Source organism: Theropithecus gelada, chromosome 9 (assembly GCF_003255815.1).
Source record: "Theropithecus gelada isolate Dixy chromosome 9, Tgel_1.0, whole genome shotgun sequence".
NCBI lineage: Eukaryota > Metazoa > Chordata > Mammalia > Primates > Cercopithecidae > Theropithecus > Theropithecus gelada.
This window is the reverse complement of record NC_037677.1, coordinates 87,695,140-87,710,342: the sequence shown is the minus strand read 5'-3', so window position 1 is coordinate 87,710,342 and position 15,203 is coordinate 87,695,140. Positions and strand designations below refer to the sequence as shown.

Here is a 15,203-nt window from a genome sequence, read left to right as displayed (position 1 = left end):
TTGGAAACTTACTAACATAGCTTAAGATTTCTAGGCTCATTGAGATAGCCAAATGAAAGATTCAGACTAGCTGAATTTAGCCAAAAGAAAAGATTACAATTAGTAATTAGACTATGTTAGACAGTGGACATGATATATAAAAATACTTCCAAATTACTTATATGTGTATATATAAATTATACTCAAGTTTATATATACGTATATATTCAAATTAAAAGCAAATACTTTTCAAATGTTAAAAGTTCTCAAAATTTCCAATTACTAGATATTCATAAAATCAGCCAGTGAAAAAAAGAGTATAATGAATTAGCTTTTTAACATATATATAGCTATTAATATATAACGTTACAACTCCATTAAAGAAATCTGAATGGCATACTTTATATTATATACAAATGTATTTCACCTATTACATACCTGTAGCCTATAAATAATGCAGCTATATTTACCATTCATCTGTGGAGTCGCTTTAACTGTGTGTTGGGTACACATCATACAAGGCCTGAGGGAGCAATACTGAAACTAGAGCTATCATCCTCTCTCTCACAGTGGTCAGGGTATGGAATGAAATAAAAGCAAGTTAAAAAAAAAAAAAAGGGAAAAAACCAGACAAATATAGAATATAGGATGGGAGAGGTAAAATGGACTATGCGTGCACATATAAAAGAGACAATAAACCCAAACTCTGGGAGTGAAGCAGAGGTTCAGGGACGATTTCCAGATGAGGTATCTCTAAGCTAAAACTTGAAAAAATTAGCTAGCCAAACAATACATTGTAGAAAAGCCTCCCTGCAAAGTGACAGGCCTGATCCTCTTCGATGACTGTAGTAAAAGCACTACAGGTGTACCATAGAGCGGGGAGGTGGGTTCTCTTTTTTCTACATGTTTTCTTCTCCCTATTTATAGAGAATATACATAGATAGGAATTTGCCTTCTATGAACCAAACTCCCAGCTCCAACAAAAAATCCAAATTCTCCACCCAAGCTAAAGACCAAATACCATAAATACTTTAAAAAGGGAGAAACAATAGGAAAAGGGAGATAAAATTCACAAAGTAGGCTACAGCTCTTCACAAGTCAAGCTGTGATACATATAATCATAGGGTAAACCTACCACATAACTTCTGATGACAATCCCTCAGGCTCCTGTCCTCTTGAACAGGTAGTCAAAAACTGGAATATTTAATTAGCCTTATCTATATTTTTACTATACCACGACTATAATTGGTTGTTATTGTTTAATTGCAGTATACACGTGGGTAAAACAAGCCCTAGTTAAGTCATTTTTTTGGTCAGGTTTAGCTTCTTTGCCATTTTTTTTGTTGTTGTTACAGGTAAAAAATAGTCTCTTGCTACCTTATTCTAGTCATCAAAACTATTCTCAAACTTCCCCTGCTCTAACAGCCTTACACAGTTAAGTTGAACTAGTAAAATGATAATCTCCATTTTACAGATTAAAAAAGAGAGATCTCATCCACTTTAACCATGTAAAATTGACAGTCCTATGATCTTATGGGAAAACCAAGATTGGGAGGCTGAACTCACAATTGACCCTATAAGAACCCACACACATTCTTGAATAACTTTAAATGATATTTAGGACATCCTAAATTAAATCTCATATTTAAAAAACAATGGGAATGATACTTTCTTATAATTTTAGATACCCCTTTGTGTGGAATATATATATATATATATCTGTATGTATGTACACTAAAAGCCTTTTATCTGCTCAGTAATGTTTGCCCCTTTGCTGAAATTATTACTAAAAATTACTAATTGCTGAGTCTCTTGGGACCCAGAGGAGAAATATGGACATGCAGCATAGGTGATGGGGAAAATTCCCATAAACACCCAGAAATACTTTCTAAATTTTCATGACATGTAAGTTTGTATCACCTGAGCTCTACTTATAAAAACTTCATTCCAGAGTATCAGAGCATAGTAAAATCTCCTGATCTGGCTCTCAGCCACATCTCAGCTCCCTCTCCTATAGAGACAAACATACAAAATAAACAGAACAAAAAACTCTTCACTGTTTAGTTGCAAGCTGTGGCTATTTCTTACTTCAGCTTCCTTTAGCTCCCTAGAAATTACTACTATAAACATCTAGTCAATTTTCTCTTTTATCTCCCTTTTCTCTTCCCAAAGTTCAATTTCCTCTATTTCCAATTACCTTCAATTAAAGTGACTTCAGATTTACAATCATTTATATAAAATCTCATGTAGAAAAAGGTTCATAATGTAAATAAAAGGGTGCATGAATTTTGTGCAGGAAAAATGTGAGCCTGAAGAGAGATATTAGTTCACCTAAACTATGAAAAGCTGACCAATTTAAGAGATGCTATCAGAAACAGACATAAGAAAAAGTCACCTTGTCCATTTTCTTGAGGCTTATTTTTCTTCCAAAATTCAGATTCGCGCTCAAGTTCTTCTAATTTAAAAGAAAGAGTATAAAAGTCAAGAAATCTTTAATAGAAATGTTGATTTCATAAAACACAAACATCTGCAAGAACCTAAAGAGCCACTTACGTTCTCGTAGTCCAGGGACCAGCTTAAATATAATTTCCTCTAATGTATTGTCCAACCTTCGAAAGTGGGGAGAAAGAAAATACTAACAATGAAGACACCAAAATCTGACATGTAAATAGTTTGAGATGTGTATCTTACATATATATATATATATAACGAAATACATACACAATTTTAGCACATCTACTACCACACTCTTCCATCCATGGAACACACCTATTTACAGCCTTCCCCAGTAGTAGACTGATAACAAAAATGGTCCCAGTCCCCAGCTCTGTCTATAACCACACTCTTGAGCATGACTTTGAAATTCCTCCCCTGACTAAGGATGGAGTCTATTTCCCTGCCTTGGAAATATGGTCTGGCTTTAAAACTTGTTGAGGCCAGCAGAATGTGGTACAAGTGACTGCTTGGTCCTAAGCCTAAGCCTTAAGAGGCATCAAATGCTTTTGTTTCTACTTCTCTCTCTTACAGAATCCTGCTGCCATGAGAACAAGGTTGGAGGATGAGAGACCACGTAGAAGAGAGCGAAGCTGCCCTGATGAGGCCATTTTAGACTAGTCCACAGACAGCCTATCCCCCAAGATCAGCACAGCAGATTACCCAATGCGCAGCTAACTGCAGTTGCATGAGTGAGCCCAGTCAAAACCAGAAGAACCACCCAGCTAACCCAGGGAACCAGGAGGAATAATAAATGCTTGCTTTTTCAAGTGTCACTTTAGAGGTTGTCTGTTATGCAGCAACAGCTGATACGCCCATTCTCAAAATCTCTACCACAGCTCTGGCTCTTTCCCCTAAAGGAAATAATCTCCATTCCTCTCTTCTGAGAAATTTAGACCACTTTATTGTTCTACCTTCTGAAATGAAAACTTTAATATTTATCTTGACATTTTTCTTATTTTCTTTCCTGCCATATAACTCATCTTTTTCATGGCTTTTTGTCTTCAATCCCATTCTCTTGCCCCCACAACACCCGCTTCCCGCCTCATCTCCTTCATCCTGCTCAACAACATTACTCTTCAACAAGACTACAAACACACAGAGGTTTCTCACATCTTAAAAAAAAAAAAAAAAAAAAAACCCAAAGAAAAGCAAAACCTTTCTTAACTCATTAACTCCTTTCAAACTATTATTCTGTTTCTCAATTTTTTCTTCTAACTGGAAAAAAATGTGAAAATAAAACCTACATTGTTTCTGTCACATACTCTGTTTTGCTTCTTTTACTCTACTGAACTCTCCGAATCATTCAAAATTTCCATATTGAATAGGTTTAAATTTTTTAGAATTAAAATTTAAACTTAAAAATTCTTTTTTAAGTTTATATTTCTTCTATATTGCTCTGCAGCAGTTTGACAGTGTTGTCTAACACCGCCTGCCTCCCTGAAATTTTCCTTCCTTTTTTTTTTTTTTAAATTTTCAAGTCTGTTCTTTATCACTTAAGTCTGTTCTTTCTTTATTGCTGAGTATTTTTCTTTTTCCCAGTTACTTTTAAATCTGATATTCTCCCTTGCTTTGTACTCTGCACTCTTTGACCTTTTCTAAGTTCTGTCTTCCTTAGGGATTTCATCTGCTTTTGTGGCTTCAAAACTAACATATAGGCAGATTATCTGTCTGTCTGTCTGTCTGTCTGCCTGCCTATGTATCACATCTCTCTGCTGAGTTCAAGTTCCATATTTCTAACAGATGCTGAACATTTCAAGTACCTCCTTTTATTAATCTATGTCAGGATTGTCTCATCTATCCTCCTCCAATAAAATACTAAGTATCCCAGTCATTGTCTTGCTTTTTTAAATTAAATTTTTAAGTGATACCATAATTCTCCCAAATCAGCTCAAAATACGAGAATTATCTTAACTTCTTTCCTTCCCTTCATTTACACATTTAGAGCTCCCTCTCAGTACCTGTCCCACCTATTCCCCCATCAATTCTTCCATTTCTTCAAATAATTACCATTCTACTTTGAGCAGAGCAGAGCCATGCTCATAATGAATCTTCCTAAAGTACTAATCTGATTGTGTTAGTTCCCTGCTCAAGGACTAATTTCTCCCTATTACCTGGCTTCATGTGTTTATATAACTTGAGTTCAACCTACAAACCATAACTGGTACTATTTGCTCACTGTCTCTCTTCTCTAGCCAACTGGCTTATTCAATTATCCCAAGAATTCCTTGTCTTTTCCAATTCATTTTTCTCCCTCATGTTTTGCATCCTGGCTCAAATACTCTCTGTACTCTCCAACCAAACCAAATGCTACCTTATTCTCAAGACAAGGTCATTCGTAAAGTTTTCCCAGACTATTTAATAGTAGGAGTGCATAAAAAATAGCACTTCTTACTACGTACAAACAGATCAGGAACCAACTTAGTTTCATTTCGTTGCCTCTGAAACATTACTTACTACTTTGATGTCCTTTCTGTCCTTCCAGCCCAATTTAGGACTAATCTGTTCTATGGTCAGTCACTAAATCACTTCCTTACATGTACCCTTGATTTGTCTCTCTTACTTGCTCAAAATTATTTAGTACAACTCAGGTTAAATCCAACTTTCCATCAACTCTGCACTGGCACCCATGGCTGAATAAAAACACAACCACACCCCTTCAAATTCCTAACTACAACCCAAACATGCCTTTAAGTTTGCCAGGAATCATACTACACTCACAAGTGCACTGATTCTCTCACTCCCCTGGACAATATGCTTTTTTTCTCTCCCTAACTCTCCAAATCCCTTTCCTCTATCCTTAATTTTTGCCGACAAACACTTTCTTCTCAATGAAAAATGTCAAAGCAATGAAAAACAAACTTCCACAGGCCCCGGCCACCATACCTACCTACAGCATCTGCACCATGTACTCGCTGTCTGCCTGCCTGTTGCTACAATTTTTTTGTCAATGCTCCCATTGAAAACCAGTGTCTCCTCTTATGCTGTGAGATTCCATTTCCTACTCTCCAACATGATTAACTCTCTGCTTTCTACTGGATCATTCCCTTCAAATATGCCATTATTTCTCCCATATCAAAACAAAATAAAGAACCTTCTCGGCTGTACTTGACAGCAACCAACCCCCCACCCCATTTCTTTGCTCCCATTTGTCGTAAAACTTGAAAGAGTTGTCAATACTATACTCACTGTTGCTAATTCCTCTCCCTCCTTTCCTCTCTTAAAACAATCCAGTTAGGTTTTTGGCCTCACAGCTCTAAAGAAAGTGCTCTTTTCAAGGCTGATGACCTCCATTGTGCTAAATCCAATCATCAATTCTCAGTCTTCACCTTACTTGTAGCCATGAACAACAAATGACACAGGTGGATCACTCTGTCTCCTTTGACATACACACTATCTTCACTTAACTTCTAGGGCACCACACACTCCTGGATTTTCCTCTACCTCACTGGTTGTGCCTTCTCAGTTTCTTGTGCTGGCTCCTCCTCTTCTCTCTGAACACTTAATGCTGGAGTTCTCCAGGGCTCAATCCTTGGTCCTTGACTCATGTCTCTCTGTACTCACTCCCTGAAGTGATCTCATCCTGCCTCACAACTTGAAAGATCTTCTATATGTTGAAGACTACCAAATGTTTTCCTCCAGCCCAGACCTCTCCCTTTGAGTTCCAGACCCATATATCTGCTTACCAACTTTCTCTCTTCTCTGAAATAACTCAACATGTCCACAATCGAAGGCCTGATCTACCCCTTCCTTGCTCTATTATTAATCTTCCCAACTCAGTTAATGGCAACGCCATTCTTCCAGTTGCTCAGGTCAGAAATCTTAAAGTCATGTTCAACTCTTTTCTTTATCTCATATCCTATATCCAATCCATCAGCAAACCTTGCTGGATCTACTTTCGAAATATATTCAGAACACGAGCACTTCTTGTCCCCTCTACTGCTACCTCCTCTCACCAGGGTCACTGCAATTACTTTCTAACTGTTCTCCCTGCTTCTACCCTTGCCTTGTTATATGCAGGGTGTTCTCAATACAGTCATCAAAATGTTCATATCAGATCAATCCTGCAACCAAAATCCTGCAGAGGCTCCTCATTTCATTCAGAGTGAAAGATAAAATGTTTACAGTGGCCTAGATGGCTCTTCACAATCTGGAATCTCATGATCTCTCTGCTCTTGTTGCCCAGTATTCTGTCCCTCACTCACTGTTCCCCAGCTGCCCAGGTCTCCTTGCTGGTCGTCCAACAAGGCGTAGATACACTCCTGACTTAGGCACTCTGCACTGGCTGCTTCCTTTACCTGGAATAGGCATGCTTTCCCAGACCTACCCATGGTTAACCTCTCACAGTCTCCAAGTCTTTGCTTAAATCTCACCTTCTCACAGAAGCCTATCATCACCATCTTATTTAAAATTGCCATCTGCCCCTCCCTTCACACTCTTGACCTCCTCACCCCACAACACTTTCCCCTTTCTTGCCTTTGCAATTTTCACTTTCTAACATACCATATAAGTTACTTCTTATATGATTTATTGAATGTCTCTCACTACAAAAATATTAAATCTACAAGGGCAAAGATCTTTATTTTGTCTGTGAATGGACCTCAAGCACCTAGAATAGTGCCCAGACATAGCAGGCATCCAGTAAATATTTGCTGATGAATGATTCCCCTCATGGAGCTCTCCATCTTCCTTCTATTGTCTAGATCAGTGATGTCCAATAGAAATATAGTGTGAGTCAAATATGTAATTTTAAATTTTTAGTAGGCACATTAACACCAGTACTTTATACTTTTTATGTAAAACTAACTTTAATGTTTTGCTATATATTAAAATATATTTAATAATACATTCGGTAATTTTTATTTATTGAACATTAAAGTTATACTTAGTGGAAAAATATTTACACTGCTTCAGGTTTTAATTGAAATTAAATTAGAAATTCCATTCCTCAGTTGCACTAGCAACATCGAAAGTGCTTAACAGCCACATGTGGCTAATTGCTACCGTACTGGACAGTACAAATACAGACTGCTTGTTCCCCAGGTCTGCTGCACAATTGTCATATCCCTTCACCTCTCTACTATGTTAGAGTCATTTATTCTTTCTTGGTTTATGCTCCAGCACATCTCCCAATAACTTCCTGTGAACAAGTATATAGAAGGTAAATTTTCTGCTACATGTGTCACAGGCAATTTAGGCTTCTAATGAAGGAGCCTAAATTCCCCTTATTTCTGGCTAACAAAATCCAATTACGTTCTGACTGCAATGTGGCCACCTTCAGGGATAATTCATGATTTGTTAAAGCATTTCAAAACCCACCATATCACTTTACCTAGAGACTGTCATGTAATCTAGTTTTGGCTAAAAAGAAGCAGCCTGCTGTAGGAAACTTTGGGAAAGATCTTCCGCTCCCTACGACTTCCTTACTCTCCTGGTATACTCAGGCCTCTGAGGTTTGCTCAACTATCACCACCACCAGTCTGCTTTCTAGCTTTCAGTTTCTGCTGACATCTCTTCTATTACCATTTCTTCTTATCCTTTAAAAAGTGTTTATTGAGAACCTATCATGTTTCCGGAGCTATCCTAGGTGTCAAAGACATAGGATATCTTGTTTTTATTATCTCTGAGTTTATGTCTTTAAAAAAAATTCCTTTGTGGTAATTTTGGTGGGATTTTAGGAAGAAAAGAGCTCTATGAAAGACATCATTAGATAAATTAAGAAAACTGGAATATGGTAGTTAGGTTAAAGTATTATACCAACGCAATCATACTGTGGTTACATAATATAATATCCTTATTCTTAGGAAATATACAGTGAAGCATTTAAGAGTAAGGGGCCATGATACATGTAACTTACCCTCAAATAGTTCAGAAAAAATAAAGCATGCAATGCACATATGCACATGATAAAGCAAACGAGAGAAAATGTTAATAAGAGGCTAATCTGGGTGAACAGAATGCACGTGGCTCTTGTACTACTTTTATTTGGGGGATTCTAAGTTTGAAATTATTTCCAAATAAGAAGTTTAAAAATGTATGATGTTATACTTTAGCCAAGGGAGCAGGTTTCATTAAACAGTGACTGGATTCCTTCAGGTATCTAATGGTCAGAATCAAAAGATTAAGATAAATTGCCTTACGATGTGGCCCTTTAAGAACAGAGAAGGTAATAATTATTAACTGCTTGTTTTTATTAACTGTTTTTTATTTTAATAAAAATAAGTTATTATAATTTTTAACAGTTGGTAATAATTTTTCATTACAACTGGATATTAACAGTTTTTTATTTTAAAATTAAGAAAAACATTATTTGAGAGAAAATGTTTGCTTTATTCAGTTTCTTTACTCCAATACTACTAACATTTTAGGCTGGATAAATTTTGCTGTGTGGGGCTTATCCTGTGCATTGTAGGATGCTTAGTAGCATCCCTGGCCCCTGCCTACTAGATGCCAGGAGCACTCACCCAGATCTGACAATCAAAAATGTCTCCAGATATTGCTAAATGTATCCCGGGGGCAAAATCACCCCTGGCTGAGAGGCACTGATATAAATCCAACCAGAACAAGCTTTGCTCAGAATTACAGACCAGAGTTGACCAGTGGTTCCCACATATTAGCATATATTAGCATCACCTAGAGAGCTTGCTAAACTAAGTGATCTCCAATCCCAAAGTTTCTGAGTTAGCATGTCTGATGTGTGGTCTGAGAACTGTCACTTCTAACATGATACTAATGGTTTGGGGACCACACTTTGAAAACTACAGGGCTAGACATTTACCTGTAGACAAATTATCCCAAACAGGCATTAAAATTGAAAATCAAAAGGCTGAAATGTAAGATTTGCAAATCCAGATTTATAGAATGATGGCAAATATCACACAGATAAGAGAGTTATGAAAGGTTCCAGAGACTATCTAGCTCTATCTTTAGACGAGTAGCCTTTTTTTTTTTTTTTTTTTTAAGTTCAAAAGTACTAAAAAGCTAACTCTGGAATTGACCCCTTCTGTGCTTTTCACTGGATTTGAGATGAGTAGCTTCTTAAAGATACACAGGTGATCCACCTTAGAGATATGGTGGGAACAATGAAATGAAAATGGGTCTAGTGGTGAGGACACACGGACTGTAGCTGGGAAGTGACATTTCAGGTGTTCTGTGAAACCTTAAGTCAAGTCATATCACTTCTCTAGATTTCAATTTCCTAATTGGGAAAAAAGGGATTTGGATTAGAATCTCATAGACTACTTCTAGTTTTAAAAATATATGATTAGGCCAGGTGTGGTGGCTCATGCCTTTATCCCAGCACTTTGGGAGGCTGAGGCAGGCAGATCACCTGAGGTTGGGAGTTCGAGACCAGCCTGACCAATATGCAGAAACCCCGTCTCTACTAAAAATACAAAATTAGCATGATGGCGCATGCCTGTAATCCCAGCTACTCAGGAGGCTGAGGCAGGAGAATCACCTGACCCTGGGAGGCGGAGGTTGTGGTGAGCTGAGATCGCACCATTGCACTCCAGCCTGGGCAACAAGAATAAAACTCTGTCTCAAAATAAATAAATAAATATTTTATATGTATGTATATATATGGTTATACTGCTAAAGTTGAGGGATAAGTAAATGGTAGTCTTTAAAAAATCTTTTAAGTTTTACATAAATGTTTGTGTACTTTTTTGAATATACGGTAAATTAAAAAATTAATAGTCCTAATATTAGTCTTTCTATGAGTTCTCCCTCTTTCTACTACCATGTAGCTCAACATAATGTAGACTATTAAAATACTAAAAATGCCTGTAACCTAAAGTCACTCTTACAGCCTAAGAGAAAGTTATACTTTTAGTTTGGAAATGTATTTCTTAAATATTTAAGATGTAAAATCTTATTTTTAATACTCCTTAATAAAATACTTTAAAATAAAATGCTTTAAAATAAAAATCATAAGACCTATATTAACTGAGTCAAGACAACATGAAATATTATGACATATAATAAAAATTAAGAGCCTATTCAATTTATGTAAATTAGATGAACTGTAAAATATAACATCCTTACCTCAACATTTCTAATGGATTTGTCTCATGAACTTGGTTGCCACACCTTGGGCAATCATTGCTATCTTCAAAGTGCTGAACAATACAAGTCTTACAGACTAAGAAAAAAGAAGACTTTAGGTTAAAATGCATCATATGAACGCTCATTTAATGTTAAACTAAGTGTAATTAGAAACAGACCTTAAAATTACCTACTACAAGTAGAATATCATTATTTAATTAAACTTCAAAAACCTTACAATTGTTAACACTGTAATAAAACCCAACTGAAATAAAAGTCAACTGCCACAAATAAAAAGTATACACTATTTTGCTTATTTTTTTCTTAAATACATTCACACACCAAATACTACTCTACTCATCATCATATTAAACTAAAAAAGCTGGTGTATTTACACAAAATAGGTTTTTCTCATTTAAGGAAGGACAGAAAAAGGTAAAAACTAAGTCTGCATTCATTTTCTTTGCTAAACATTTATTTAAATGCAGCATAAATAACTCTTAATACAACTTGAGAGTTTTCAACCTGTTTGCATTACTTTTATTGGCAGGGTGCTCCAGGGACAAAACTGGGAGTTACAATGGACTTTGCTGGCCTTGGCAGAGTGTAATGAGTTTCTGCTCATAGGTACTATAATTCCATGGAGCACAAAGTATGAATAATGGTATCAAGTTTGGACAAAGGCATGAGGTACATTGGAAGAATGACTGAAAAACTGACAGGGATAAATAAAATTTCAAATAAAGATTCTAAACAAAGACAATGGAAATATGACTTGTGGATTTGGGGCCACAAGCCTATATAGCCCACATTTCCTACAAATACTACTAATCTCTCTGGCTATAAATCTCTCTCATCTTTCAACTAAGCTTCTACTACACATTATGCCAATGTTTTGCCCCAAAATTTTAGACAAAATTTACAGTACCTGAGCTATAAAATATTAATTCAGTTCCTCATCCCAATACTCCTTCTCCATTCTATTACCCTGTATAACCTGAAGTTTTCACATGGCATAGATTGGCTCTCCTACTCCCCATTCACAGCTGCATTTCAAGCTACTTCTTTCTCACTCCTCATGATTGACACTATCTAAAAGTTTACCAAAATGATTGGTCAAAACTAAACACTAGGATTCTTACAAGTGAGATTAGGTTTGAAAATCCGAACGTATCACACATACTGGCCAAAGCAACAATGATCATGGAAGAACTCTACCAGGTATCCAATTTTAAAATCATTTAGTACATACAGAGATTAGCAGAATTTCCTTTTGTTTATTTATTCATTGATTCAATAGGAATTTACTGAATGCTAGACATTATATTAGGAGTTGGGGATGCAGGGGCCAACAAAACAAAGCCCAAATTCTTATGGAGCCTATACTTTATTTAGGAAGGCAGTCAAATAATTTTAGTTAGTGATAAGTGATATTTTTACCTGCCTGCCCCTCCGCCTCCAAAAAAGAAGGTAGAGACAGGGTGCTGGGAGGTGGCAGCTATTTTAAATAAAGTGATCAGGATAGGACCTCTTAGCAACCCCTAAGTTGGTGACATTTGAGCAGTGTTTTGTTGGATGAATGTACCTGAATCCCGTACTCTCTACCTCTTTTCACCATTACACACAGCTATTAGGATAACATTGCCTTCACGATAGTTCTCACAAAATGTGGGTAAAAGACAGTACCAAAATAAATAAATACCTTAAAAAATAAAACCTTAAAAACCTTAAAAAAATAAAAAGCTTAGATATAAAAAGCTTAGCCTAGACCTATTATGTAAAATTGAATACTTCACCTTCTTCCCAAATTTCTTGTCCCCAAAAGGGTTTCTAAATGTCTTCTCAAGTCAAAATAATCTTTGGGAAGAGAGGACTGCCTTATTATGCCATGTTGAAGTAGAACACAGAGAAGCTGAATTCCTTCAGAAGACTGCTGGTATTTGCTCTTTTCCCAGGGATGCTAGATAAGTCTCTGAAATTTGGGAAAGAGGGAAAGAGGAAAAGAAAGAAAGAAAGAGAGAGCGAGAGAGAGAGAGAGAGAGAGAGAAACAAGAGTGGAGGGATTTTAAAAGCCTCCATCCTGACATGGAGCTCTGATCCTTGTGGTTCAAAAGGTTTATCATACTCAACGGGTTGGCAATCCTTGGTTGTCTACCAGGCTTGACCAAATAGAGAGGTATGTGACATGCCCAGAACAAGTCCTCACCCGGATCAGCCAAAAAGCTAAGGGTAGGACCCTATCATCCTCTCAGAAGCTATACTCAGCTAGGCTGCTCATGAAAGAGTTGTAGGGCTCAAGCATCCAAAGGTGCACACATTAAAGAGTAAAGTTATGCTAATTGCTTAAGGTCAAAGCAGCCCCAGTACCCAAGAACAGTGATGGGGAATACTAATCTATATTCTAGATCTGGACTGCCCAATACAGTAGTCACTAGCCACATGCGGCTACTAAGCATTTGAAATGTGGCTAGTTTAAGTTCAGATGTAATGTAAGTATAAGATACACACTAGATTTCAGACATAACAAGAAAAGGTAATCTCAATAATTTTTATATTAATTACATGTTGAAATGACAATATTTTAGACATTGGGTTAAATACATTATTAAAATTAATTTTACTTGTTTCTTTTTTAGTGTGGCTACTAGAAAATTTTAAATTATACACATGGTTCACATTTTATCTCTACTGAAGGGTGCTATTCTAGATGGAGACAGAATCCCTCCTATCAAGAGGTGAATTTATTTTCACACCAACAACTGAGATAGGGTATCTTATTCCACTTTTGCTGGTGAAAGGAGGTTTCAATAGGCCCAGTCACCTGCCTATTCTGGTGAATGGCAGCACAAAGACCTAAATCCAGGTTTTCTGATGTGAATTTTTGTTTGTTTAGTTTTTTTAGATGGAGTCTCACTCTGTCGCCTAGGCTAGAGTGCAGTGACATGATCTCGGCTCAGTGCAACCTCTGTCTCCCGGGTTCAAGTGATTCTCCTGCCTCAGCCTCCCTAGTAGCTGGGATTACAGGTGCCCACCACCATGCCTGGCTAATTATTTGTATTTTTAGTAGAGATCGGGTTTTGCCATGTTGGCCAGGCTGGTCTCGAACTCCTGGCCTCAAGTAATCCACCCATCTTGGCCTCCCAAAGTGCTGAAATTACAGGTGTGAGTCACTGCGCCCAGCCTTAATGTGAATTTTTGAAAACTTTTTTTTTTCAGAGGCTAATACCAAAAACTGTTTTTCCTGACAATGTTTTTTTTTCAGATAGTTCTAGTAAAAGACAACTTTAAGATGCTGAACAATGTAATATTCTGACTTGCTTTCTTTTTCATTTGGATGGTTTGGTGGTAGTTGTCATTATTGTTATTATCATAGTTAACACTTAATGGGTTTATGTACCAGGCATTATCTTAAATATGCACATGTATTCAACATATTATGTCCATGTATATCCTAACCAACATGTATTTAATCCAATACAGTTTAATAATCTAATCCTTACTACATTCTTATTAATTAGATAGCATTTGGCCTCTTATAAAAAATTGAGTAGAGAATTTAAGCAAGTTGTCTAAAATTATGAAGCTAGTAAGTGGTTAAACCCAATATTTGAATCCATTTTCTTAACCAAAGTATGTGTGATACATTTTCTTCACACTTTATTTACATAGATCTACAATTATATATAAAAAGAATGTCTTATTCCTTATTTTAGGAGCCTTAAACATGTCTAGTTGTACAATTAGATCTCCTTTTAAACAGTCTATAGCCCTTTTCGTAGTTTATTTGTTCCTTTAAAGAAAAAAATCTCTAGAAGATACATCTCCCACATGGCTTTTAAGAACTGTTAAATAAAGCACAACCTTATGTAAATTAGAACCTGAGGAAATCCAGGCTTGAAGTTCGGTGAAACTGGGAAAAAGTAAAATGAAGATTTGGTTTCCCTTAGATGCTTAAAAAACTTCTCATTACTACAAAACTCACCTCTAATTCTTAGTTTATAATTTGAAGTCCATACTAGCAGTACAGCACATTTTAAAAATATCTTAAAGATTTAACGCCAAACTCTCTAACTGCTCAACCGCTGTAGTGGTTAACCCAATTGGTCCAAGAATGATGTTAAAAAGGTCCTAGTCTAAGGTTAAGACTCTGTATGCAGACCAAGTACAGTCTTCATTCTCAACAGCTACTCCACACAGATTCTATACCCATAAGAAACACCTGGGTCAGAAAGGGAGTTAGGCTCACCAAAGATGTCCTCAGGTGGGAAAACACTTAAGCAACAACTTAGCTAACATTTAATGAGCACTAACCAAATATCAGGTTTGGGCTCAGAACTTTGTATGGATTATAGTATGGACAGTTACTATCCTCCTTTGGCAAATGAGGAATGTAGTGCTGGACAGCCTGAGTAGGCTGCTCCCAGCTGCACAGCTGTGCAGCAGAGATGGTATCCATCCCCGGGCTGTGCAGCTCCAGGCCTAAAATCCAAGCCACTATGCAATGCATCCTAGAATTAATAACATTTGGTCCCTGGCATCAAAATAAAAAATTCATATAATATATATATACTTATTATTTATTATTCTTTCTTTCTTTGAGACAGAAAGAAAGCCTGGTCATCCAGGCTGGAGTGCAGTGGCATGATCATGGTTCACTGCAGCCTCAAACTCCTGGGCTCAAGTGA

The 15,203-nt window shown here is 36.6% G+C and overlaps 1 protein-coding gene across 5 annotated transcripts in view; it reads right to left on the bottom strand.

Annotated features, from left to right (window-relative positions):
* The window catches only part of PCGF5 (polycomb group ring finger 5), a 120,039-nt gene that overhangs the window by 32,385 nt on the left and 72,451 nt on the right, over positions 1 to 15,203 (bottom strand). For 4 of the 5 annotated variants that reach the window (XM_025396911.1, XM_025396912.1, XM_025396910.1 and 1 more), the window contains exons 3-5: positions 10,519 to 10,615; positions 2,533 to 2,588; positions 2,375 to 2,434 (exon numbers count right to left, since the gene is read on the bottom strand). In XM_025396911.1, coding sequence (XP_025252696.1) covers positions 2,375 to 2,434; positions 2,533 to 2,588; positions 10,519 to 10,615 — 213 coding nt within the window. The remainder of the gene's footprint in view (positions 1 to 2,374; positions 2,435 to 2,532; positions 2,589 to 10,518; positions 10,616 to 15,203) is intronic. The other variant, XM_025396914.1, reaches the window with a different exon arrangement.